Below are 25,789 nucleotides of genomic sequence, written 5' to 3'. Positions count from 1 at the left end.
TTTATGGACACAGGGAGACAGTTAATATTATGCTTTTGTAACTTGGGAGTTAATTGACTAATAATATTCACTCTCGGACATCTGCTTCCTCAATTGAAGCCTCAGTTGCCCTTAGTTCCTAGCACCCCAAGAGCAGGGTCCTGACGAGGTACTGGTGGACCCAGGGCAAGCTGTGAGCTACCCTGGCATCAAAATGGGCCAGGCCAAGCACCATGATACTTAACTGTAAGTTAAGAGCACGGTCAGAGACAAACTCTGTCAGGACCCAAAAGAGGTAACTGAATAAGGACCCTGCTGGGGTTAGGAAGCCTAACCTGGCCTGAGCACCATGGTCTGGGATATATAGGGAGATGTCCCCAGGAAGAACCAAACTTTAAGCTTGATATATCTCTTACTGTGTCCATCCAGAATGATTAATGTTATGAATGTTTATATGTTTGTTGGGCAAGGAGAGGAGAAACACACCCATGGGATTCCGCCCTTGGGCGGGTCGTCCTGCTGGATGAGAATCTGTCTTGGAAGCAGCTTCCCCTGAGGGAAGGCCTTACCTCTGCTGATTGTGACCACACCTGTGTGTCAGCCCCAACCCCTCAGGCTTTGGGATTTAACTAGGCTGTAAGAGTGGGCTGGGGGTCTAGAAGGAGAAGGAAGTAGCATGGAGAATAAGGCAGATGCAGAGGGAGAACCAGACTGGAGAGGAGATTGGAATAAACTGCAGCTGACAGGGACCAGCCTGGCCCTCGTTCCCTCCTCCTGCCCATGGCCATCAGCCTCCCCGGGGTGGGGGAAGTGGCGTGGTCCTTTCGTATTTTGTTTTTTGTGTGTTTTTTTAAATTTTTTTATTTTTTATAATAAATTTATTTATTTTTAATTAATGAATCACCATGAGGGTACAGTTACTGATTTATACACATTTGTGTTTATGCTTCCTTCATACAAAGTTCGGGAACCCATCCCTTCACCAGTGCCCATTCTCTACCACCAGTAAACCCAGCATCCCTCCCACCCTCCCCAATCCCATCTCCCCCCACCCCACCCTGCCACTGTGGCAGGGCATTCCCTTCTGTTCTCTCCCTCTAATTAGCTGTTGTGGTTTGCAATAAAGGTGTTGAGTGGCCACTGTGCTCAGTCTCTAACCCTCATTCAGCCCGCAACACCCTTCCCCCACATGGCCTTCGACTACAGTGTCCCTTCAGCCAGCAGAGTGAGGGGTGCGGCTCTGGTGTGTGCAGCGCCTGCCAGGTGACGCCACACCCTGCCCCCGCCCTGTTTCCCTCTCTTCTCATCCTCTGCTCCCCCAAGCCCTCCCCCGACCCTGTCCCCCCACCACCACCTGGCACCCCTAAGCCTGCCACAGTGCCCTCACACCTTTGTACTTTCTCTGTCTTTTGCCCGTTATTTCCACTGGGTTTCTTGCAGGAACTAACATAAGATTTTTTTTTTTTTTTTGGCTTTTTGGGTCACACCTGGTGATGCACAGGGGTTACTCCTGGCTTTGCACTCAGGAATTACTCCTGGCCGTGCTCAGGGGACCATATGGGATGCTGGGATTTGAACCCGGGTTGGCCGCGTGCAAGGCAAACGCCCTACCCACTGTGCTATCTCTCCAGCCCCAACATAAGATCTTAAATGCTTTTTCATTGTCTTAGGAAAAAATGCTTCTCTGACGGAGGAAACAGTTTTGTGAGAAACAATAGAACTTTCAGTTAAAATACTTTTTGTTCTTGTCTCAGTTTTAGGGCCGCATTAGTCCTGCTCGGTGCTTGCTCCTGGCTCTGTGCTCAGGAATCACCCCGGTGGCGACCAGGGGACCGTAGGTGGTGCCCAGGGTCAGACCAAGACACCCCCTGCCGGACTGGCCCTCTAGCCCCTCCCACGGTGGCTCTGAATGCAGATGTATCTCCGAGTTGCCAGAGGCACTTCTCTGCATGGACTGACCGCCAGGGGCTGGCCACTAGCACTGGCCGGGGCAGATGCAGTGGCCACAGGGCACCAGCCCCGACCTAGGCTGGGGCTGTTCTCTCGTGCCTGTGGCTGCAAACCGTCTCTCCTCTCACGGTCCGAGTGTGTCGATGCCGCCTTGACCAGCCGCCAGTGCTCCGAGGAGCAGGAGCCAGCAGTGGACAGGGAGCTTCACTGCCACACGCAGTCACTGCACGCAGCCTGGGAGAACTCAGCAAACGCCAGCGGAGACCCCAGAGGAAGCAGAAGCTGGCTCAAGTCAGTCCTTCTATACCCAGGGGCCACTGTCAGCACCCACACAACATTTCCCTCAGGATCAAAAAGACACAACAGCCCAGCGACGGCTGGAGGGACACACTCGGCGAACAGTGCTCGGTCTGATCTTGAGGCGAGAACCTGCCTCTCCCGTGACGTGATGGTGAACTTAACGGTGATGGACGTGGCTTAGGAAAGCGATTCTGGGAAGGACCAAGCGGTGTTCAAATCACTGGGACTCTGAGGACCAAGTCCTGCAGGATTCCGGCCCTTCTTCCCTCGGCCGCCGTGTGCAAGTCAGCCCGGAGCTGGGCCATCCTGCACTGTGCGTGTAACCCGCTATCAGACACCCGGGCTCTCCTCTCTGCTTCCCTGGTTGCCAGAAAGGCCTGGTTCTTCCGCCTGGCTGCACCTTCTCCCTGTCCGCCCCGGCCGCTGTGCCCCCTGTAATTAAACCGGCCAGATCTAAGTCAGGCACCAGCGCCCACACACCCAGACCGTGAAATGTCGGCGGGGTTCCGGGATGAGTGTGTGGCATCGGGGTGGGGCCACCTCGGGTGCAGCTGGGCCGGTGGGAGCATCGCCAGTGGATTCTGACGGCGGGGGACCGCTCCCGCCCTGCCCTCCTGTCCTCGTTCCTCCTGTGGCCAGAGTGCCTGCGGGCCGTGTTGGTCAGCCTGGCAGGTGCTGGTCAACTTCCCAGAACTTGGGCCCGGGCAGAGCCCAGGAGAGGGAGGCCTAGCGCAGCTGCACGTTCACCCGTGCCTGCCACCCCGCAGTGGGCGCAGAGCTGCCTGCGTCCGCCCCGCTCCCCCAAGGCCCCAGTGCTGTGGACGTGCCCGGGCAGCGGTGGGCTCAGGTGAGGTGCCAGGTGTTTCTCTCCCGGAAGGGAGCATAACACGACACATGCCACAACCATGCCGCTGGACCCCGGGGCGCCTGTTTCACGCGGGGCGCCCTGGAGTGGGGCGGGTGAGGCCCCTCCTTGCCCCAAGGGACCCAGCCCCCGCAGCTGGAAACCTCCAGAACTAAACTGCCGCCCTGCTCACAGTCGCTCTCCACAGGCTCGGCCGAGCCCCACCCACATGTGAACCTATTCCTAGGCCACGCGGCCGCGATACCTTACACCACCCACACTGCAGGAGCATCCCGCCACACTTGGTGGGGTTTGAAGTAGGAGGCGACTTACTTAATACTGTAGCAAACCACAACACCCAAGAAGAGAGAGCGAGCAAATGGGAATGCCCTGCCACAGAGGCAGGGTGGGGTGAAGGGGACAGGGCGGGGGTGGTGGGAGGGATGCTGGGACCATTGGTGGTGGAAAATGGGCACTGGTGGAGGGATGGGCACTTGATCACTGTAAGACTGAAACATAAGCATGAAAACCTGTAAGTCTGTAACTTTGTCTCACGGTGATTCACTAATAAAAAAAAAATAAGATTTATGCTGGAACATTTTAAGTCTGAAACTCAACTACGAATGCATTTGTAAATCATAGTGTGTTGGAATATAGCTCTAAATATTTTAGGCCTGACTTCAGTTTGTCCTTTCTCCTTGCTATAAAGACTTTAGCTTCATCTGGTAATAATCTTTAAACAATTCTAGACTACATTGATATGTCCTGCTCCCCTTGCCACTAGGAGCTTAGGTATATCAGTCACGCCCATCAAGTTGCTCCCAAGTCACTCCCATTCCTTTGTTTATCCGTAATCACTTCTATGCTCCCTTCCCCAACTAGTCATTCAGCAGTTCCCCTAATCAGACTCTGTTAATTTGTAAGGTCAGACCTTGCTAGGACAGTGAACTTGTATTGTAAGTTAATATTGCCTTTCTCCTCTCGTGTCTTTTGAATAGTTTACTTTAAAACATTGTCCTTTTTGTATGGACAAAGAAAGACAGTTGTTAATATGCTTTGGTAACATGGGATTTAATTGGCTTCGAATATTATTCACTCCCAGGCATCTGCTTTCTCGACTTAAGCCTCAGCTGCCCTTACTTCCTAGCACCCCCAAAATCACGGTCCCGACAAGGGACGGGACGGACCCAGGGCAAGCAGTGAGTTGTGTGCTACCCTGGCATCAAGATGGGCCTGGCCAAAGTGCCTAATGCTTAACTATATGTTAAGAGCTTGGTCATGGACGTGTCATGTCATGATCCAAAAGCAACGACGAGACTAGGACCCTGCTAGGGACAGGAAAGACTAATCTTGCCTGAGCACTATAGTCTGAGATCGAGATGACCCCAGGAGAGCAATTCTATAAGCTTAATGCGTCTCTTGCTGTGTCCATACAAAATGATTGATATTATGAATTCTTATATGTTAGTTGGACAAGGAGAGGAGAAACACCCCCATGGGATTCCGCTCTTGGGTGGGTGTCCTACTGAAAGAGATTCTGTCCTAGAAGGAGCATCCCCTAAGGGAAAGAACTTTACCCCTACTGCCCTATTGATTGTGACCACACCTATGTGTAAGTCTGATCCCTGATGTGGGGGATTTAAGGTGGCTGTATGAGGGGGTTCGGGGAAGAAGCAGAGAGAGAGACGGGAGTGTATAGAGAGGAGATTGGAATAACGGCATTGAGACCAACCAGCCTGGCTCCGTTCCTTCCTTCGGCTGCTTCGTCATTGCCATCAACCTCCCCGGGGTGGGGGAAGCGGCTGGAGACTACCGAACTCGGGTGGCAGGAGAGAGAGCGCCACTGCCCTGTGCCCAGTGCCCACGGTGTGCTGGCGTGGTGCCCGCGCCCCTTTCTTTTTCTTTTTTGTGTTTTTACACATAGTGCTTTGATAAAATAAATTTTTAATTAAAAATAGGAATTGAACAAGTCACAAAAAAATAAAGTAGGAGGCAACCAATCAGAGAGGGAAATATTTATTTATTTTTAACAGATATATACATATACATGTACATATGTGTGTATATATACATATATATTAAAGCACATAAGGTTCAACCTTTGACAACATGTTAGTGATCTCTTACAGAAGGGTTTAATGGCCCCTGGGTGGATATAGCAATCTTCACACTCTCTCCTCTAAGGAAACTTCTTTGTAGCATCTTCAGTAGTTTTTCATAACAAACGATACAAAATATATTATTTTGGTTCTGCTTTGGGGCAGAGGTTGGGGTTCGGGATGGAAACATCTGAAATATGGTGGTGGGAAGGTGTCGTGGTGGTGGGATTGGTGTTTGAACATTAAATGTAATCAAATATTGTGAACTACTTTATAAAAAAGAAAATTAGAAAATGGAGAGTGCCAGGTGTGCCCCGCTCACTCGGGCACAGATGAGAGCACGCATGGGTAGCACAGCCACACAGACACACACATTCACACACACACACACACACACACAGAGAACTGATTTTTGTCAAGTTACAGCAACAAGTCAGTCGAGAAAGAATGCTTCTTTCAACAAAAGGAAAATTTTAATGCCAATTTGAAAAAAAAAACCCTTAGAACAAAAAATACCTAAAAATAAATCAGATATCTAAATGTCAAACTAAAACCATAGCTATTCTAGAAGGAAACATAAAAGGCAATGTGTGTTATTTCAGATAAAATAAACATTTCTTCAATTCTACAGCAATATCATGATCTGTTAACCAAATCAACCAAAATCATAAACTGCTTCTCTGTCACTGTCACTGTCATCCCGTTGCTCATGGATTTGCTCGAGCGGGCACCAGTAACGTCTCCATTGTGAGACTTGCTTCTGTTTTTGGCATATCAAATACGCCACGGGGAGCTTGCCAGGCTCTGGCGTGCGGGCGGGATACTCTCGGTAGCTTGCCGGGCTCTCCGAGAGGGGCGGAGGAATCGAACCTGGGTGGGCCGAACCTGGGTGGGCCGTGTGCAAGGCAAGTGCCCTACCCGCTGTGCGATCGCTCCAGCCCAAACTCTTCTTAGATGCTTAAAAAAATGTAAAAGCAGCCACACCCACTTCTGACTAACTCCTGTGTAAATGACTCTACACGTCTGGAGGGGTCTCCCCTAGCACCCAAGACACTCTCAAGCCAGGAGCAAAGCGATCACCAGTAACAGCAGTGAAAACGAGGCAAAGACGTGGCTGGACTCCGGCCCTGGCGGCTGCCCAAGAGCAGAAACAAGGGTGAAGGCTCATGGTGTGCGTTCATGGGGCCCGAAGGCCAGGGGCCACAGGGCGTCAGGTAGGGTGTGTGTGGCTGTGAGCACAGGAATGGGAGCCAGGACAGGGGACTGCAGAGAAGGGCGCTCCTGCAGGGCCACAGCCACTGGGCACACGGCCTGGCCACTGGCTCCTCTCCCTGCAGGGTGTCCACATAAGGATGGACAGGTGAGTGCACAACAGACAGGGGTGCACAGAGCGAACAGGTGAGCAACACATGGGACAGGTGAGCACACACAGCAGATAGGTGAGCACACAGGACAGGGGAGCACACAGCGGACAGGTAAGCACACAGGACAGGTGAGCAACACATGGGACAGGTGAGCAGATAGGTGAGCACAAAGGACAGGTGAGCACACAGCGGACAGGGGAGCACACAGGACAGGTGGGCACACAGGACAGGTGAGCACACAGTGGACAGGTGAGCACACAGGACAGGTGAGCACACAGTGGACAGGTGAGCACACAGGACAGGTGAGCACACATAGGACAGGTGAGTATACACAGGACAGGTGAGCACACACAGCAGATAGGTGAGCACAAAGGACAGGTGAGCACACAGCGGACAGGGGAGCACACAGGACAGGTGAGCACACAGCAGACAGGGGAGCACACAGCAGACAGGTGAGCACACAGTGGACAGGTGAGTATACACAGGACAGGTGAGCACACAGTGGACAGGGGAAGCACATAGCGGACAGGTGAGCACACAGTGGACAGGTGAGCACACACAGGACAGGTGAGCACACAGGACAGGTGAGCACACAGTAGACAGGGGAGCACACAGTGGACAGGGAAGCACACAGGACAGGCGAGCATATACAGTGCAGCCAGGTGAGCACACAGTGGACAGGTATGCACACAGGACAGGTGAGCACACAGTGGACAGGGGAGCATACAGCAGACAGGTGAGCACACAGGACAGGTAAGCACACACAGGACAGGGGAGCACACACAGCAGACAGGTGAGCACACGGTGGCCGGAGAGGGGAGCACACAGTGGACAGGGGAGCACACACAGCAGACAGGTGAGCACACAGTGGGCAGGGGAGCACACAGGACAGGTGAGCACACACAGCAGAGAGGGGAGCACACAGTGAACAGGGGAGCACACAGTGGACAGGGGAGCACACACAGCAGACAGGTGAGCACACAGTGGGCAGGGGAGCACACAGGACAGGTGAGCACACACAGCAGAGAGGGGAGCACACAGTGAACAGGGGAGCACACGGGACGGGTGGGTGCAGGGTGTGCTCATCTGAAGGGCCCAGCCCTGGAGCACACAAGTGGAAGCTGGTGGGTAGCGGGTAGCTGGCTCAGACCACTGGCCACACACGAAGGGCCAGGCCAGGGCTGACCTGCAGAGGGCAGGACCAGAGGAGGGTGCGGCGGGGACAGTCCCAGCTCAGGCCCTACAGGGGTGCGGGAGCCAGCAGCAGGGCTGAGCAGAGGCCTGGGGGCGGGAGCTCTGAAGGGGTCCGGGCGGGCGGGGGCGAAGGCAGGGGCCGGCGTTGGGGCTGGGCGGGAGGGACCAGGGGCCACATGGGGGGCCGGGGTCAAACCTGGGTGCTCTGAACCGTGACCTGTCTGGCTCCAGGGCGCGACCCCCGCGCCTTTGGGAGAAGCAGCGGTGCCGCGAGCTGGAACAGGGGCGGAGCGCTGCGCTCCTGCCCGCGCCCTGCGTTGGCCCGCGAAGGGGCGACTCTGCGCCCAGCACCGCGGGACCCGCGCTCCGGGGGTCCCGACCCCGCGCCTTTCCCCTCCCCGCGCCTCTCCCGCGCCTCCCCCACTCCCCGACTCTCCCCTCCGCGCGCCTCTCCCCTCCCCGCCTCCCGGTTACACGGCCCCGCTTCGGACGGGCTCCGTGCTCCTCTCCCAGCCCCCAGCGCGCCTCTGCCCTCCCCGCCCCGCTCCCCGCGCCTCTCCCCTCCCCACCCACTTCCTGCCCGTTTCCCGTCCCTGTCCCAACCCGGGCACACCCGCCCGGTTCCTGCACTTCCCCGCTCCCCTCCCCGCTCCCCTCCCCGCTTCCCTCCCCGCGCCTCTGCCCTCCCCGCGCCTCTGCCCTCCCCGCTCCCCGCCCCGCTCCCCGCCCCGCCCGGCCCGCCCCGCGCCGCCGCTCGCGGAGTCCGGCGGGAGGTGGCCGCGGGATGGACAGGCGGCGGGGCGCGGCGGGGCTCTCGGACCTGAGCCCGCTGGGCGCCGCCATCCCCGCCACGCGCGTGGAGCTGTCGGTGTCGTGCAGGTGAGCGGCCGGGGGTCCCGGCGGGCGGGGGGCGCGGGCACCTCCGCCGGGACCCGCGGAAAAGTTCCCGGCGTGACTCAGCGGCCGGCGGCTGCGGGACCCTCGCGCGGGGCCAGGCGGTGCCCGCTGCCCGCTGCCCGCCCGCCCGGGCCTCGCGGGAGGGGGACGCGCGCCCCTGCCCCGTGCGCGCTGCCCGGTCCCTCCGCGCAAACCCCAAGGCGGGGTTCGGGGACGCGGCCGGGGCTGCTCGGCCCTTCCCGCCAGACCCCTGCCCTCCCCTCCAGCCTCCAAACTTGGAGGACAGAAGGGGCCAGGGACCCCCGGACTCTCGGGGCAGCTCTGCAGATGTACCCAGTGATTTTGGGGGGTGAGCACTGAGGAGGGCGGTTTGGTGGGAGGGGGTCAGCTCAAGGCGGAGTCCCCGGCTGGGGGCTTCGGGCCCACAGGGCAGTGGACGCTCTGGGCACGACACCAGCTGGCCAGGGTGGTGCGGAGCCCAGCGTTGGACCCCGAGTTTCCTGCTGACTTTCACCCCCTGGGGACCCGGCACCCCTCCCCCGGCCCTCCCTGCTCATGCGGCCACTTGGCTTCGTGTGTCTGAGTCGGAGCAGACCTGGGCCTGGTGGGGTCCCCTGGGAGCAGCCCCTCACACCCGTCCCTACCCGACCCTGTGGCAGCTGCAGTGTCTGGGCACCAGCTCATCCTGGACACCACTCGGGGCCCTCGCTGTGCTCCAGCCCCTGGGGTGAGGTGGGCTCTGGCCCAGGGGTCACAGCCTGAGGCCACAGGCTCCTGGGAGCAAAGCCCACCGTCCACTCACGTGTTTTCCTGGGCGCAGCTCCCGGACCCTTCTCTGAAGCCAGGGGCGGGCTGGGGAGACGCAGGTGGGCGCCAGCCCCCTCAGGCCCCTCTACCTCTCCCTCAGCTGAGCCGGCCCCACTTTCCGTGGTCAGTGTTGATCGTGGGTTTCTAGGTCAGTTGCATTAACCAGCTCGAGTCCGGAAGGCGGGCGGCCTCCTCAGAAGGTGTGTGACGGGCCCCGGGGAAGGAGGGCCGCCTGCCCCAGCCGTGTCTGTGGTTAGCCCGGCACCCGGAGGACGGCAGAGATGGAGGTCACCACCCTGGCGGGCCTCCTCCCGGGGTCCCTGGCGGGCCTCCCAGGTCTGCCGTGGCCCCAGCTGGGGGCCCACGTGGCCAGTGCAGGGTGTGTGGACAGCCCCGATGCTGGCGGACAGCCTCAGTTGTGCAGCAGGCTGCTCGGGGCCAGGCCCTGCGGGAGGGCAGTGAGTGGGTTCCTGGGGGCAGTGTGCTGACCGCCGGTGGCTCCTGGCCCAGGGCGTGTCTCACCTGTGGCCACACGGGGACAGTCCCAGGCGGACTCCCCAGCGCACCCTAAGTGAAGCACTTACTAGAAATGAGGTGCCCAGGGAAGGTGGGAGGTGGCCCGTGTCCCCCGAGACCTGGCGCCTGCTGCTGGGCCCTCGTGGGCTGTGCCCTGTAGGCCAGGGTCGTGTCCTGCCGTGTCCCTCCGTGGGCTGTGCCCCTGAGGCCGGGGTCAGGTTCCTGCTGTGGAGTGTGGCGAGAGCAAAGCCCTGAGCCCCCTGGGAGTGGGTGTCACCGGGGTTCTTGTCTGGGTTCTGGTCTGAGTCACTCTCGTGCTTTGCCCCGAATGGGCGGTGATGGCCGCCACTTCTGGAAGGTTCCGGGGACACGGGCAGAGCCTGGCCCTGGGAGGAGCCCCAAGGCCGTGTTGTGGGGCACCTGCTTCCTGCTGCTCCTCTTATCTCTGACCCAGGGCACGGCTGTGTCCAGGAGCTGGCAGGGGGCAGGTCAGCCCAGACCCCACAGAGGCCAGTGAGGTCAGAGGAACTTACCCCGAGGCCCCTGTCTGAGACGTGGGCCCTGCTCTGGTCCCTGGGCGCCTGCCTGATGCTGATACTCTGCCCTGGCCCAGCGTGCCTCTGTGTGTGTGTGTGTGTGTGTGTGTGTGTGCACCCTGGGCCCTGCCTGAGTATGTGTGTGAGTGTGTGTGTGTGTGTGTGCCCTGGGCCCTGCCTGAGTATGTGAGTGTATGTGTGAGTGTGTGTGTGTGTCCTGGGCCCTGCCTGAGTGTTTGTGTGAATGTGTGTGTGTGTCCTGGGCCCTGCCTGAGTATGTGTGTGAGTGTGTATGTGTGTGTGTGTGTGTGTGTGCGCGCGCGCGTGGGCGTGCACCCTGGGCCCTGCCTGAGTGTGTGTGAGTGTGTGTGTGTGCCCTGGGCCCTTCCTGAGTGTGTGAGTGTATGTGTGAGTGTGTGTGTGCCCTGGGCCTTGCCTGAGTATGTGTGAGTATGTGTGTGTGTGTGTGCACCCTGGGCCCTGCCTGAGTATGTGTGTGAGTGTGTGTGTGAGTGTGTGTGTGTGTGTGTGCCCTGGGCCCTGCCTGAGTATGTGAGTGTATGTGTGAGTGTGTGTGTGTGTCCTGGGCCCTGCCTGAGTGTTTGTGTGAATGTGTGTGTGTGTCCTGGGCCCTGCCTGAGTATGTGTGTGAGTGTGTGTGTGTGTGTGTGTGTGTGCGCGCGCGTGGGCGTGCACCCTGGGCCCTGCCTGAGTGTGTGTGAGTGTGTGTGTGTGCCCTGGGCCCTTCCTGAGTGTGTGAGTGTATGTGTGAGTGTGTGTGTGCCCTGGGCCTTGCCTGAGTATGTGTGAGTGTGTGTGTGTGTGTGTGTGCACCCTGGGCCCTGCCTGAGTATGTGTGTGAGTGTGTGTGTGAGTGTGTGTGCCCTGGGCCCTGCCTGAGTATGTGAGTGTATGTGTGAGTGTGTGTGTGTGTGTCCTGGGCCCTGCCTGAGTGTTTGTGTGAATGTGTGTGTGTGTCCTGGGCCCTGCCTGAGTATGTGTGTGAGTGTGTGTGATTGTGTATGTGAGTGTGTGTGTGTGTGTGTGTGTGTGTCCTGGGCCCTGCCTGAGTGTTTGTGTGAATGTCTGTGTGTGCCCTGGGCCCTGCCTGAGTATGTGTGTGAGTGTGTGTGATTGTGTGTGTGCGCCCTGGGCCCTGCCTGAGTATGTGAGTGTGTGTGAGTGAGTGTGTGTGTGAGTGTGTGAGTGTGTGTGTGTGTGTGAGTGTGTGTGTGTGTATGTGTGTGTGTGTCCCTGTTCTCTCAGTGAGGAGCTTGGGGTCTGGTCAGCTCTGGCCTCCCTTCGCCGTGCCCACCCTGTGACACTCGCTTCTGCCCCGGTGGGGGTGACTTTCTCTCTTTTGGCCAGTGGGGAGTCTCCGCTGCTGTCCAGTGCCCTCGGGGTGGTCCCCTGCTCCCTGCAGGGCGCCCCCTGCCCCTCCCAGAGCCCCCAGCCCCGTGGGTGCCATTTCTGCAGTTGCTCGGAGCCTGACCCTCCTTTGTGGAGCCCACGCACCTGCCCCCCCAGCTTCCGGCTCCTTCCGGCTCCTTCTGGCTCCTTCCGGCTCCGGCAGCCGCGGGTGGCGTTCCTCGCTGCGCCCACTCACAGCTCTTGTACTTTCCTGTACTTTTCTGCTGCATAATGATTCCCGTATTGATCCGCCCTGTCTCACGAGTGTTCACGCCTGTCCCCCCCAGCGCGAGGAGCCCATATCTGACTCCTCATTGATCTCCGCAGGCCGCTCCGTTTCCTTGGCACACGCAAGTTCTTCGAGAGCCGGGTGCTCCCGCACCCCTGAGTTTGTCGCTGTGCCCCTCAAGGCAGTGGTCCCTGAGTTCCCCTAGATCTGCAGCCTTGTACCCATCCACGGGGTAGTTCTGGCACCGGCGGGAGCGTCCCAGCTGCTCAGGCTCCCGACACACTCGATGCCATCGTACTTCACCTTTCTAGAAAGCTCCGAAGGAACGAGCAGGAGCCCAGTGCGGGCGAGGAGCCGGGGGCTTGGTGTCGTGTCCCCGGGGGAGGTGGCTGAGCATGGCTGCTCCTGGAGAAGCTTCTAGCAGCTGCCTGGGGGGGTCGGCAGGGCCGAGGCTGCAGGGCTGGGGGGGCAGAGCCCTCCAGCTGAGGGTGCAGGGGGCCACGCGTGTTCTGGAGGGTCCGGCCTGCCCGCCGGAGGGAGCCGCTCCTGCACGGACAGGACGGTCGGCCAGAACGGGAGCTGCGCTTTCCAGTTCTCTCCTGGTGGGGAGCACACTTGGCGGAGCTCAGGGTTACTCCTGGTCCTGTGCTCAGGGGCCCCTCTTGGTGGGCCGGGGACCTATAGGTGTTCCCGGGGTTAAACAGGTTTGTGGGGTGCAAGGGCCCTGGCCAGTCCCTGCAGCCCACGCGGAGGCTTCCAGGGGCACAGGCCTGACAGGCCAGGTTGGAGGCGCGTGGACAGAGGACTGGGCTGGAGGCTGAGTGGACGGGAGTCTGGGCTGGAGGCTGAGTGGACGGGGGTCTGGGCTGGAGGCTGAGTGGACGAGGTCTGGGCTGGAGGCTGAGTGGACAGGGTCTGGGCTGGAGGCTGAGTGGATGGGAGTCTGGGCTGGAGGCTGAGTGGATGAGGTCTGGGCTGGTCACTGAGTGGACGGGGTCTGGGCTGGTCACTGAGTGGACGGGGTCTGGGCTGGGGGCTGAGTGGACAGGGTCTGGGCTGGAGGCTGAATGGACGGAGGTGTGGGCTGGAGGCTGAGTGGATGGGGTCTGGGCTGGGGGCTGAGTGGACGGGCATGTGGGCTGGGGGCTGAGTGGACGGGGTCTGGGCTGGGGGCTGAGTGGACGGGGGTGTGGGCTGGGGGCTGAGTGGACGGGGTCTGGGCTGGAGGCTGAGTGGACGAGGTGTGGGCTGGGGGCTGAGTGGACGGGGGTCTGGGCTGGAGGCTGAGTGGACGGGGTCTGGGCTGGGGGCTGAGTGGACGGGGTCTGGGCTGGAGGCTGAGTGGACGGGGTCTGGGCTGGAGGCTGAGTGGACAGGGTCTGGGCTGGAGGCTGAGTGGACGAGGTGTGGGCTGGGGGCTGAGTGGACGGGGGTCTGGGCTGGAGGCTGAGTGGACGGGGTCTGGGCTGGAGGCTGAGTGGACGAGGTCTGGGCTGGAGGCTGAGTGGACGAGGTCTGGGCTGGAGACTGAGTGAACGGGGTCTGGGCTGGAGGCTGAGTGGACGGGGGTCTGCCTGGGGGCTGAGTGGATGGGGTCTGGGCTGGAGGTTGAGTGGATAGGGGTCTCTGTTGGCCCCATGTGGACGGGCATTTGAGGGAGGCGTGTCTCTCCAGCGCCTAGGAGTGGTTCTGAGTGGGCCGGTCACCACAGGTGCCTTCAGGGACCTTCCATCCCCATCTTCTGCCAGGCTCAGGGGTTGGGCCTTTCCAGGTGCCTCTGTTCAGAGGTCAGAGGTCAGGCAGCCTTGTCCCACCTGCTTGTTCTTTGCTGGGCTCGGGGGCTGGGTGCATTTCGTGTCCACAAAGGCCCGTCCCCTGTCCCAGCTGGGGGAGCTCTGAGTGGGTCGGGCGAGCGTGTCTCTCATGGTCTGGCTGGCCTCTCACTTCATTTCTGTTTTCTGGGAGAAAACTCCTGGTTCTGTGCTCGGGTCCATGGCTGCTGGGGCGTAAGCCGGGCTCTCTCGCCTGCGGGTTGTGCCGGTCACTTCTTACTGCGTTTGAGGGCCGCGGACTCCCCTTGTCTGCTCGGTGCTTCTGGGCTCGGCACGAGGAGGGTTTGGTGGGTCCCAAGGACCGGAGGCCCCGGGATGGTGCATTCTCCCTGCAGTGCTCGGGGACCAGCGGGGCAGCTAGAATCAGCCTCTGGCTCAGCCCTCGGACCACGTGGTGGGGACGGGCTGCCACGTGCTCACGACCTTCTCCGCCTTGTCCCCAGGAACCTCCTGGACCGAGACACCTTCTCCAAGTCGGACCCGAGTGAGTATGGCCACGTGCCGGGGTTACAGAGGGTTCTTCCTCCCGTGTTGTAAAGGCCCGGGAGGCCCTTGGCGCCGGAGTCGGGCCGACCCAGAGACCCCAGTGTCCCCGCTGCTCCCGGGAAAGGCAGAGCCCCACAGAGGAGCGTGCAGGAGTGCGTCCCCCGACCCTGGGTCAGCACCTGCCACCACCCTGTCTGCAGCCGGGCCCCCGCGGGCTCAGTCTCTGAGCTGTGAGTGACCCCGATGGCCACTGTGCAGCCCGGAGGCGGCCCGTCAGAGGGGCAGGGAAGGGCCTCCCCTTCAGCTCCCTCACTCCCTCCCCAGCCCGCACATGCCGTGGCCTCCTCTCCCGTGGCCGGGTCTCTGTGCCCTTTGCCCAGAGAATGAGCGGGCTGGTGGCCAGCACAGGCTGCCTCGGGCGTGGCCCCGTGTCCAGCCGCCCTCCCCCGTGTCCAGGGCAGCCGGGCAGGGAAGCGGGAGTCGGCGTGAAGGTGCCAGGATGGAGCATGTTTGTGTCTAACTCACGTCCTGGTTCTCCTGTTCCCTTAGGGAAGTTTTTCGTCGTTTGCGGGTTAAGTGGTCATGCCCTTGCGAGCGGAAGGCTCGGGATGGCAGTTCGCCTTGATGCCATTTTCGGGCAGCTGAAGGGTGCTGCGCTCTGACTGTGTCTCTGTGCTTCTCCCCCCTTTGCAGTCTGTGTCCTGTACGTGCAGGGAGTCGGCAACAAGGAGTGGAGAGAGGTGAGCGCCCCCTCCCCGTGGGTGCCGGGGGCGGGGGCTGGCCGCCTCTTCCTGTGGTGGAAGGCGTCTTTGGTTGTTTTTTTTTGGGGGGGGGTCACACCTGGCAATGCACAGGGGTCACTCCTGGCTCTGCACTCAGGAATCACCCCAGGTGGTGCTCAGGGGACCCTATGGGATGCTGGGAATTGAACCCGGGTCGGCTGTGTGCAAGGCAAACGCCCTCCCCGCTGTGCTGTCGCTCCAGCCCCGGGAAGGCGTCTTTGTGTCCCGTCTTTGACCGCCAGAGCACCCAGTGGGCAGGGCCTCCTGTGGAATGTTCTCGCTCACACTTGCTTTTCCATGCTCAAGGCTCCGAGGGGCGTGTCGGGTCAGCTGGCAGGGCTGGGTCTGGCCTCGCTGTGGCCCCAGCGCCCCCTGCTCCCGCTCTGCTCCTGCCCTTGGGGACGCTGGTGGAGCAGGTGCAGAGCCCCCAGCAGAGCTGTGCGGTGGAGGGGATGCCCAGCGCTGACAGGGTCCCCTCAGCAGTGCCGTGGCCTCCCCCGGCCTGCAGCGGCTTTGCTTCCACACCAGCACCAGTGCTGACCAGGAGCCTGTCCAGCGTCAGCCAGAGGCCCGAGCTCCACAGGCAGAGAAGCCTGTGTGTGAGGGCTGCATGGTCGCCCCGTGGGCTGGGCTGGGCGGGGCTGTGTTCCATGGCCCCAGTGGGCTGGACGGGGCAGCATCCCGTGGCCCCGTGGGCTGGGCTGGACGGGGCAGCGTCCCGTGGCCCCAGCGGTGTCTGGGAGGGGGCTTCAGAACTCTCGCATGGCGCCTCTCGCTGGCACTCACGCCCTGGCCCCTCCTGGCTATTCCTGGCCCAGCTATTTTGAGGTTCAGGGTCGCCCTGCGAGGCTCGGGGGCTGTGCGGTGGCTGGGACAGGACGCCCAGGCACGTGTTCTGTCCCCGAACTACCTCCCTGGCCCCTCAGAGCCTTTCCCCGTGTCTGGGCCACACCCAGCAGTGCTTAGAGGTGACTCCCAGCTCTGTGCTCAGAGACTGAGCACTGTGCCAGGATGAGCTCCGGCTCAGCCCTGCTGTGTGGGGGGAAGGGTGTGGCCCGATGCAGCAGGGCAGGAGCAGAAATGGGACGTGGGCTGGAGGTGGGAGCCCCGGGCCTGGGTCAGCAGGGCCCCCGGGGCCTCCCAGAGCCCCCCAGCCTCAGCCTCCTCCCCGTGTTCGAGTCACACTGGCGGCGCCGCTGGCCCCCGTCTCTGTGCGTGTGAGGTGGCGTTTCCCCGCGATGCCCCGGGCGCGCCAAAGGACACGCGTGGACACCGTGTCGGTGGGGCCACGGAGCAGCGGCCGTGGGCCGGGCGGGAGCCCTGATCAGAGGGTCCCTGGAGCCCCCGCGGGCGGGCCGTGCGTGAGTGCGGGAAGGGAAGTTAAACGCGCTCGACAGCCGCGCCCGAGGGAGAGGGACGGAGCCATCAGGAACCGGGTCCTGTTGGGGTCCGGAGCAGCCAGTCTGGCAGCACTGGCCCCCCACCCCCTGCTCTCAGGTAAGCTCCAGCAGCTGTGCCTTGCCAGAGGCCCTTGGAGTAACTGCTTTTCAAGTGAAAGCTCTCAGCCGCAGCCAGGCTCGGGGCCGTGCCCGAGGGCGGCCGTGCCCGTCTCTGCAGGGGAGCAGCGGGCGCAACCCAGCCGTGCTCCAGGCTCCGGAGGCCGGCCTGCACCTCTGCATGCCGCAGCGCCTTTCCTGTCAGTCCGTGGGTCCCTGGCAGTGCTCAGGGGCTGCTCCCGGCCCAGTGCTCAGGGGGCACTCCTGCTCCCGTCCTCAGCAGGCTCTGGGCACCTGGAGGTGCTTGGGGGTCCCTGCGTGCCGGAGGCCCACCCCGCGGCCTGCCTGGCTGCCCAGCAGCTGTCGGCTGTGAGCCGGCTGGGAACAGGCTTTACCACGATTATCTCTGAGAGACTGGCCCTGGCTGGCCGCAGCGGCTGAAGGAGCTGGTCTGGCGGTCAGTGGTGGGAGAGGGCAGCTGACCCCGGGCCGCGGTGTCCACCCACCACGGCTCTGGCTGTCCCCATGGGAGCCACCCCACGCGGGGAGAGCGGGCGGCACGTCCTTCCCGCCACGCGGCTCTCTGGGCCTCCGGCACGGCCCGCCCCCCAGGAGCCTTCTCGGCCCATCCTGCCCTTCACTCCACCGTGACCCTCAGGAGGGCGCCCCGAAGGGTGGGCAGGCCACGGGGTGGGGAGGGGGGCGGCGGGTGACCGGCCTCCCGCCTGCCGGGCCTGCAGCTCACGGGAGGGAGGGCCGGGGTCCGTGGCACGAGTCCGGGCTGAGGGGCAGAGCTGCCGTGCCCTGCAGCAAGAGGAGGCTCGTGTACAGCCACGAGTGGGGCTGCGTGTGGAGCCGTGTGGAGCTGTGTGTGAGGAGCCGTGTGGAGCCGTGTGTGAGGCTGTGTGTGGAGCGGTGTGTGAGCCTGTGTGTGAGGCTGCGTGTGGAGCCGTGTGTGAGCCTGTGTGTGAGGCTGCCAGTGGAGCCGTGTGGAGCCGTGTGTGAGGAGCCGTGTGTGAGCCTGTGTGTGAGGCTGTGTGGAGCCGTGTGGAGCCGTGTGTGAGGCTGTGTGGAGCCGTGTGGAGCCGTGTGTGAGGAGCCGTGTGTGAGCCTGTGTGTGAGGCTGTGTGGAGCCGTGTGGAGCCGGAGCCGGAGGCCCTGGAGCCTGGCTGGTCAGCGCTGGGCTGCCCTTCTCGCCTGAGCTGTGTCCTGTTCGCCCACAGACCTGACTCGGTGTCTCCTGCACCCGAGGGGTTTGCTGCCCCCCCCGGGGAGGCTGCCCGGACCTTGGCGAGTCAGTGCCCCATGCAGAGCCCACTTCTGCGTCTGTGGGCCCACTGAGGCTGGCATGGGGGCGGGCTGAGAGTGAGCCGGGCGCTCTCCTGACGGCCCCTCAGCTCCCTCGCTCTTCACTTCCCAGTCTCTGGCCCCAGGACACCCACCGGCGCTTTAAAGCAGAGCCAGCCCACTCCTAAGGAGAGGGCAGTGCTCACCTCCGCCGAGACGGGGCAGTGCTCGCCGCCTGTGTCTCCCGAAGAGACGGGGCAGTCCTCGCCTCCCGTGTAGACGGGCCGCGTGCTCGCCTCCCGTGTGGACACGTGGCGTGCTCGCCTCCCGTGTGGACACGCAGCGTGCTCGCCTCCCGTGTAGACGGGCCGCGTGCTCACCTCCTGCAGAGACGGGCAAGGTGCGGTTCCTGTGTGCAGTCGGGCTGAGCGAGCAACTGGCCTGCTGCTTGCTCACTGCTGTAGTAGCTCCTCCGGATCTGCGGGGTTCGAGAGTTCCCACTCGGGCTGGGCTGGGCGGGCTCGTGCCGGCCGGAGCGTCATTCTTTCTCCGCTTCTTCCGGTTCCCTCTCCCCGTGCTGGGGCTTGCGGCTTCCGCTGTGCTGTCAAGTCTGTATGTTCCTGTCATTCCCAGTTGCTATGGGAGCAGCCCCTACTCCCCTCTCTCGCCAGTGCGCCTGTGCTCCCCCAGCAGTGCTCAGGCCAGCACAAGATGCGCTGGCTGTCTCCTTCCCTGGCAGCTTCTGGCCCCGAGTCCCACTTTGGGAAGTCCCGTTGCTTTGTTTCCTTCTGCGGCAGAGTTTGTGCTTTCACGGACTCTCTCTAAGTTTTCCCGGGGGTTTTGCGTCCAGAGCTGGTCTCTGCTGAGGTTCTTAGGCCGGAGTGTAAACCCACGTCACCAGCCTTCGCCCTTCACTTAGGCCTGAGTGTAAACCCACGTCACCAGCCTTCACCCTTCACTTAGGCCTGAGTGTAAACCCACGTCACCAGCCTTCGCCCTTCACTTAGGCCTGAGTGTAAACCCACGTCACCAGCCTTTGCCCTTCACTTAGGCCGGAGTGTAAACCCACGTCACCAGCCTTCGCCCTTCACTTAGTGCCTCTAGACTGCCCGATGTTGGGGTCACTCTGCCGTTCCACGATTTCTTGCTTCGTTACGTATCTCCACCTTCACCTCTCAGCCTTGCTCCTTGTCACTCCGGGCGGGAGAAGGGACAGTGCCCGCGAGTCCTTCTCGGCTGATTGGGCAATCAAAGCAGCCGCGGCCTGATTGCCGGCTGACGAGGGGAGTTGCTCGTCGTGGGGATCCTACAGGGAGGCAGATTCCGAAAGAGTCCGCTGTGTGCCGGGCCTGCGGCGGGCAGTCTCACGCGCCTGCGGGCGGTCGGCTGGTCCTTGATCGACTCCATCTTGGCCCGCTGCCGCCCCTGCGAGCAACCCCCCTGCCTCAGCCCTGTGTGGAGCAGCTTTGGTTCTGCCGACTTCCTGGATGAGTGTTCAGGAGCTCTGGAGTGCAGGACCTGGTCTGGTCCCCTCCTCAGGGGGCCGTGTTTGTGGGGCCATCGGCCTGTAGCGTCCCCAGGCCAGGACGCCGGGCCCTGAGCTGACCAGGCAGGGGCTCCTGCCTCTCCTTCGCTCACCCCTGCTATCTGGCTTCCTTCCTCCCCCCTGCCGCCTCCAGGCCAAGCTGGGCCCCCAGAACCGGCCTCCTTGTGCCCCCTGGCCACCAAGCCCCATTCTGAGTCTTTCTGCCTTTTGGGCCCGTGGCCGCCCAGGCCCGGCTCCGTGCAAATGCCCGTGGAGGCCAATAGGTGGAACATGTGCATAGGGGCCACACCCACAGGGGGTCTCTTCTGAGCTGCCGTGCTCTGCCCCTTGAGCCACCCTGCCCCTGAGATTCTTAGGGACTCCTCCGGAGGGCAAGTGCTTCAGCACAAGGCCCGGGTGCCGTGCTGCCAGCGTGGGGGGGGGGGGGGCGCTCAGGCTGTGCCCGGCAGTGCTCAGGGGGCTGTGGGGGTGGAGCTGACCACAGTGCCCCGTCAGCCCCAACCACTGCACCGTCTCCCAGGCCCTCTGGGCCTGAGGGTTTTCCTTTTCTCTCTCTCGCCTGTAACCCGGAGTCTCCCCGCCGCAGGTCCCATTCAGAAGCATCTGTGCATCTCTGCTTTCTTTCCTCCAGGTGGGGACCACAGCTCTAGCTTCACGGGTTCTCTGGTGCCTTCTTAAGGACTATTTCCATATTTTGCCTGATTTTTCTAGTGTTTGCAGAAGAGATGGCCTGAACCACTGGCAGAAGCCAAGCCTGGTTCTGACCAGCGGCGCTTCTGTAGGGAAAGAATCCCCGAACAGTGCTCCCCGCCTTCTGTCCCCGTAGGTGTGTATTCAAAAGTAAAATACTAAAGGGCCTCGCCGTGGCTCTCTCTCTTGCCGCCTGCGTTTGGTGGTCTCACGCCGCTTCCCCACCTGGGGGAGGCCAATGGCGACGGGCAGAGGAAGCAGGGATTGAGGGCCAGGCTGGCTGGCGTCCGCTGCAGTTTATTCCGTCGCCATCTCCGTTCTCGTCCTCCTCCAGATCCCCCGGCCCAGGCCCCTCCTCCCCCTCTCGGGTCCTTCCTCCTTCCTTCCTGCCTCTGCCTCCTCAGCCCACCTTACATCCTACTTCCTTCTCCTTCTGGAACCCCCAGCCCACTCTCACAGCCTTAGTATCTCCCAAAGAAGAGGGGTCAGGGTGAGAGTTACACACAGGTGTGGTCACAATCAGCAGAGGTAAGGCCTTTCCTCAGGGGAAGCTGCTTCCAGGACAGATTCTCATCCAGCAGGACGACCCGCCCAAGGGCGGAATCCCATGGGTGTGTTTCTCCTCTCCTTGCCCAACAAACATATAAACATTCATAATATTAATCATTCTGGATGGACACAGTAAGAGATACATCAAGCTTAAAGTTTGGTTCTTCCTGGGACATCTCCCTATATATCCCAGACCACAGTGCTCAGGCCAGGTTAGTCTTCCTAACCCCAGCAGGGTCCTTATTCAGTTACCTCTTTTGGGTCCTGACAGAGTTTGTCCATGACCGTGCTCTTAACTTACAGTTAAGTATCATGGTGCTTGGCCTGGCCCATTTTGATGCCAGGGTAGCTCACAGCTCGCCCTGGGTCATTCAGTCCCTCATCAGGACTCTGCTTTTGGGGTGCTAGGAACTAAGGGCAACTGAGGCTTCAATCGAGGAAGCAGATGTCCGGGAGTTATTAATTATAATGATATAATTATTAATTATTAGTTAATTAACTCCCAAGTTACAAAAGCATAATATTAACTGTCTCCCTGTGTCCATAAAGAGAGGACGTTGCTTTAAAGTAACTATGCAAAGGACATAAGAGAAGGAGAAAAGCAATATTTAACTTATAATACACGACTGACCTGGGTTCGATTCCTCTGCCCCTCTCAGAGGGCCCGGCAAGCTACTGAGTTATCCCACCTGGCAAGCTACCTGTGGCATATTTTATATGCCAAAAACAGTAACAAGTCTCACTATGGAGATGTTACTGGTGCCCGCTCGAGCAAATCGATGAGCAACGGGACGACAGTGACAGTGATAGTGGCAAGTTCAGTCAGAAGAGTCTGACCTTACAAGTCAGCAGAGTCCGATTAGGGTCCCCTGATCAGGTGACAGACTGGTTGGGGAGGAGAGCACAGAGAGGAGGTTACAGATAAGCACAGAGGAATGGGAGTGCTCGGGAGCACTGTGATGGCTGCAACCCGATAAACCTAAGCTCCCTGTGGCAAGGGAGAAAGGACAAACCAATGTTATCCTACACGTAGGAGTGCCAGCTAAAGTCCCAGGGAGTCAGGAAGCATGGGGACTCGGTGCTTCTCTCCGTGAAACAGTCTGGGGACCAGAGCAGTGCTGGCTCTGATTAGAAAAGGAACCCGCGCAGCGTGTGCACCCAAGTCTGCGTACAGAGGCATGTGCACATGCATGATGTGGTCTCATGCATGTATGTGCAGGAGTGCATATGTGTGAGCAAACATGTCTGCACACATGCAACATGGGTTCGTTCTATTACACATGTGCATACCTTACATATACATGTGATGTGGGCTTGTACACACATTCACAGCTGTACATATGTGTGATGTGAGCTCTTGCATATGTGCACACATGTACACACAGTATGGGCTAATACATATGTACATATGCATGTATCTGTGTGACATGGGTGTGTGCACATACATGTGTGAGTGCATGTGGGATTCTGGGCAAATGCACCCGTGTGTGCGCATTTGGCGCCCTTTATGCGGAACGGACAGGGAGATTGAAAACTGAGGGTTTCCCACGCTTGCCCTGATATTTTTTGTCTTTTGGTTTTGTTTTGCTTTTTGGCCACTTCAGGGCTCAGGGGACCATACACAGTGCTGGGAGTCGAACCCGCCTTGGCCGTGCTCCGGGCAAGTGCCCTCCCCTCTGTGCTCTCTCGGCCCTGCCCTGGGATTCTGTCACCCCTCGGAGTATCGGCCGGATGGACTATGCTCGTCGGCCCTCAGGGGCCCTCAGCTGGGCTCATGGCTGGACCCCGCGTCCTGCTCTCTTCCCTGCGGACAGGCCCTGCCGTGCTCCCGCCTGGGCGTCTCTCGGCCTGCGCAGGACCTCCCTGCACAGCCGCGCGGGGCCCCTCCTGGCTCACCTCCCGCAGGCGGCGAGCTGGTCTAGCCACTGAGCAGTCCCGGTTCTCTGCCGTCTAGGTGGGAGGGGGCTTGGTCCGGGCAGCTCCAGCCGGCCGGGCGCTGCCAGACAAAGGCGCGACTGTCTGATGCTCTTGCCTGAAGCTTCACAAAAACAATGTTTTGCATTTTAACAAAATTAGCAGTTGACAGTGATCCCGGACAGGGACTCGAGCCTGCTGACGTTCCGCCCCCTGGGCCCCGCGCTGCTGGCTCCGGCCCGGCTCCATCCCGGCTCATGACCACGGGCCCATTGTGTGGACACTCAGCTTTCAAGGCCACGGCTCGGGCAGAGGTCACAGGTCCTACCCTCACTCCTGCTCTCAGGTTCAGGCGGGCGGGAGTACCCGCAGTGCTCACAGAGCAGACGTGCTGGGCTGGGCCGGGGTGCGCCCTGGGCCCGTGTGGGTGCCCGAGCTGTGGGCTGCATTGGCCCCCGAGCAGACCGAGCCGGGGCACCATGGGGCACGCTGCTCTCTGGTTTAGTTTACTTACATCTTTTCAAAATTAAGATTTGTGGCCACAGTGCTCAGGGATTACTCCTGGCACAGTACTCGGGGGCGTGAAGTGCTGGGGGCGGAACCAGGTGTCCCTGATGGGCATGTCCTGGCCCTGGTTCTGAGGGTGAGAGGAGAGCTGGGTATCCCGGCAGCTGACCTATGGCCAGCACAGCCTTGCCTTCCAGAAACTTCTCTGTGTCCTCTGGACGCCGGGAAGGGGTGCACGGGGGCCAGGCAGAGTGTGTCCCGGGGCCCTCCTGAGCTGGACGCCCGAGTCCCAATGTGGGTCCTGAGAGGGGGACTAGCCTGTGCCCCTGGTGTGTCCCCGGAGGGTTCCCATGGGACGGGGTGGGCTGCGGGCATGTGAGCAGCGAGGCCCTGGGGCCTGAGGCGTGCGGGGTGGGGGGCACGTGGGGAGGGGCGCTGGACGGGCCTCGCTCTGACCCTTCTCTCCCCCAGTTCGGAAGGACGGAAGTCATCGACAACACGCTGAACCCCGACTTCGTGAGGAAGTTCATTCTGGACTACTTCTTCGAGGAGAGAGAGAACCTCCGCTTTGACCTGTGAGTGTGGGCGGGGCGCGGGGAGGGCTCAGGCCGGGGTGGGGGGGCAGGGCGGAGCCCGCGAGGGCGTGGGGCTGAATGTCCCTGCGGGCGACACACCCCGTCCCCCACACACCCTCACACAGCCACATCCTGTCCCACACGCCCACACCCACACCCACACCCCAGCCCCACACGCACACCGTGCCTACACCCGCACACAGCCCAGCCCTACACCGTGCCTACACCCACACACACCCAGCCCCACACCCACACCCACACCCACACACAGCCCAGCCCCACACCGTGCCTACACCCGCACACAGCCCAGCCCCACACCGTGCCTACACCCGCACACAGCCCAGCCCCACACCTACACCCACACCCGCACACAGCCCAGCCCCACACCGTGCCTACATCTGCACACAGCCCAGCCCCACACCGTGCCTACACCCACACACACCCAGCCCCACACCCACACCCACACCCACACACAGCCCAGACCCACACCATGCCTACACCCGCACACACCCAGCCCCACACCCACACCCACACCCGCACACAGCCCAGCCCCACACCGTGCCTACACCCGCACACAGCCCAGTCTCCGTCCCGGGGGAGACACAGCTTTGCTCATCCTGTAACACCAGGACCTCAGCCTGGCCGTGGGGGCGGGGCCTTGAGGGGACGCAGGGCTCAGCCCAGGGGCCCAGATAGGGGTGCTGGGGGGCCCCAGGACTTGGGGCTTGGCCGGGGGCGGGGGCGGGAGAGAAAGGGCTCCTCCCGGCGGAGATGGGACTTGGATTTGTTTTATTTGATTTACATGGCTTGGACATTTAGAATTACTTGAGTTTGATGTTTTTTAATTTCTTAGGTATGATGTCGATTCAAAGAGTCCTAACTTATCCAAACATGTAAGTCCATATTTTTATATTGATGGTATTTTATGATTACATATAATATAATGCATCATAGCTATTTGTGTTCGTTTTAAAGGTTTAAGAATATGTCCACGAGCTTTCTGTAATATGTGTCACAGTGGAGTCTCCTGTTACAGATTCTAGGATGGCACGTTCAGGTGCTAGGTGTGCGAGAGTGAGAGTGTGTGAGTGTGAGTGCACATGAGTGTGCATACGTGTATGTGCGAGTGTATGTCTGCGTGTGAACGAGTATGAATGTGTCTGTGAATGTGTGTGAGTGTATATGTGTGTATGCATGAGTGTGTGTGTGCAAGTATGTGTGTATGTGTGAGTGTGTGAGTGTGAGTGTCTGTGAGGTGTTTGCTTCCTGCTCACCCACAGCGTGGTGCCCCCTGCCCACTGTTCAAGGTGCCCCTTGCCCTTCCCACACATGTCCCCCACCAGTGTGCCGAGTGCCCCAGGGTCAGCTCAGGGAGCTCCAGGAAAGGTGGAGGAGGGAGAGGGAGGAGGGGAGGGAAGGTGATGAGGGTAGAGGGGAAGGGGGACGAGGGGGGGACCGGGAGGGGGGAAGACAAGGGGGAGGGAGGGGGGAAGAGGGAGAGGAGGAGGAGGGGAAGGAGAGGGACCAAGAGTGCCCTGTGCCCGCCCAGGTGCTGCAGGGGCTGGTATCCAGGGGAAAATTCTTTTTTTAAAAAAAAACTTTTTTATTTTATAAAGTAGTTCACAATATTTGATTACATTTAATATTCGAACACCAACCCCACCACCATGACACCTTCCCACCCCCCCCCCCCCCCGTATTATGGATGTTTCCATCCCAAATCCTGACCCCTGTCCCAAAGCAGAACTGAAGTAGTGTATTTTGTATTGTTTGTTATGTAAAAACCACTGACAGTGTTACAAGAAAGTATCCTTAGAGGAAAGAGTGTGAAGGCTGTTCTGCTCCGCAGGGGCCTTTAGGACCCTCTGTAAGAGATCGCTAAGTGTTGTTAAAGGTCGACCTTGTTAGCTCTCAAATATGCGTGTATATATGTATATGTTCCTCTGTGATTTGTTGCCTAAGATTCGGACCCCATCACACGTGGTGCGGTGCTCTTGGAG

General features: G+C 60.5%; 1 protein-coding gene across 2 annotated transcripts in view; it reads left to right on the top strand.

Annotated features, from left to right (window-relative positions):
• Positions 1-8,407: 8,407 nt before the first annotated feature.
• Positions 8,408-25,789, top strand: part of CPNE8 (copine 8) — a 67,575-nt gene continuing 50,193 nt past the window's right edge. The window contains exons 1-5 of one of the 2 annotated variants that reach the window (XM_055118394.1): positions 8,408-8,609; positions 14,401-14,441; positions 15,137-15,183; positions 23,686-23,789; positions 24,643-24,682. In XM_055118394.1, the coding sequence (XP_054974369.1) occupies positions 8,515-8,609; positions 14,401-14,441; positions 15,137-15,183; positions 23,686-23,789; positions 24,643-24,682 (327 nt within the window). In that variant the 5' untranslated portion in view covers positions 8,408-8,514. The remainder of the gene's footprint in view (positions 8,610-14,400; positions 14,442-15,136; positions 15,184-23,685; positions 23,790-24,642; positions 24,683-25,789) is intronic. The other variant, XM_055118396.1, reaches the window with a different exon arrangement.

The sequence above is a fragment of the Sorex araneus genome, chromosome 10 (assembly GCF_027595985.1).
Source record: "Sorex araneus isolate mSorAra2 chromosome 10, mSorAra2.pri, whole genome shotgun sequence".
NCBI lineage: Eukaryota > Metazoa > Chordata > Mammalia > Eulipotyphla > Soricidae > Sorex > Sorex araneus.
The sequence above is the reverse complement of the archived record's forward strand: the minus strand, read 5'-3'. Positions and strand labels throughout refer to the sequence as shown.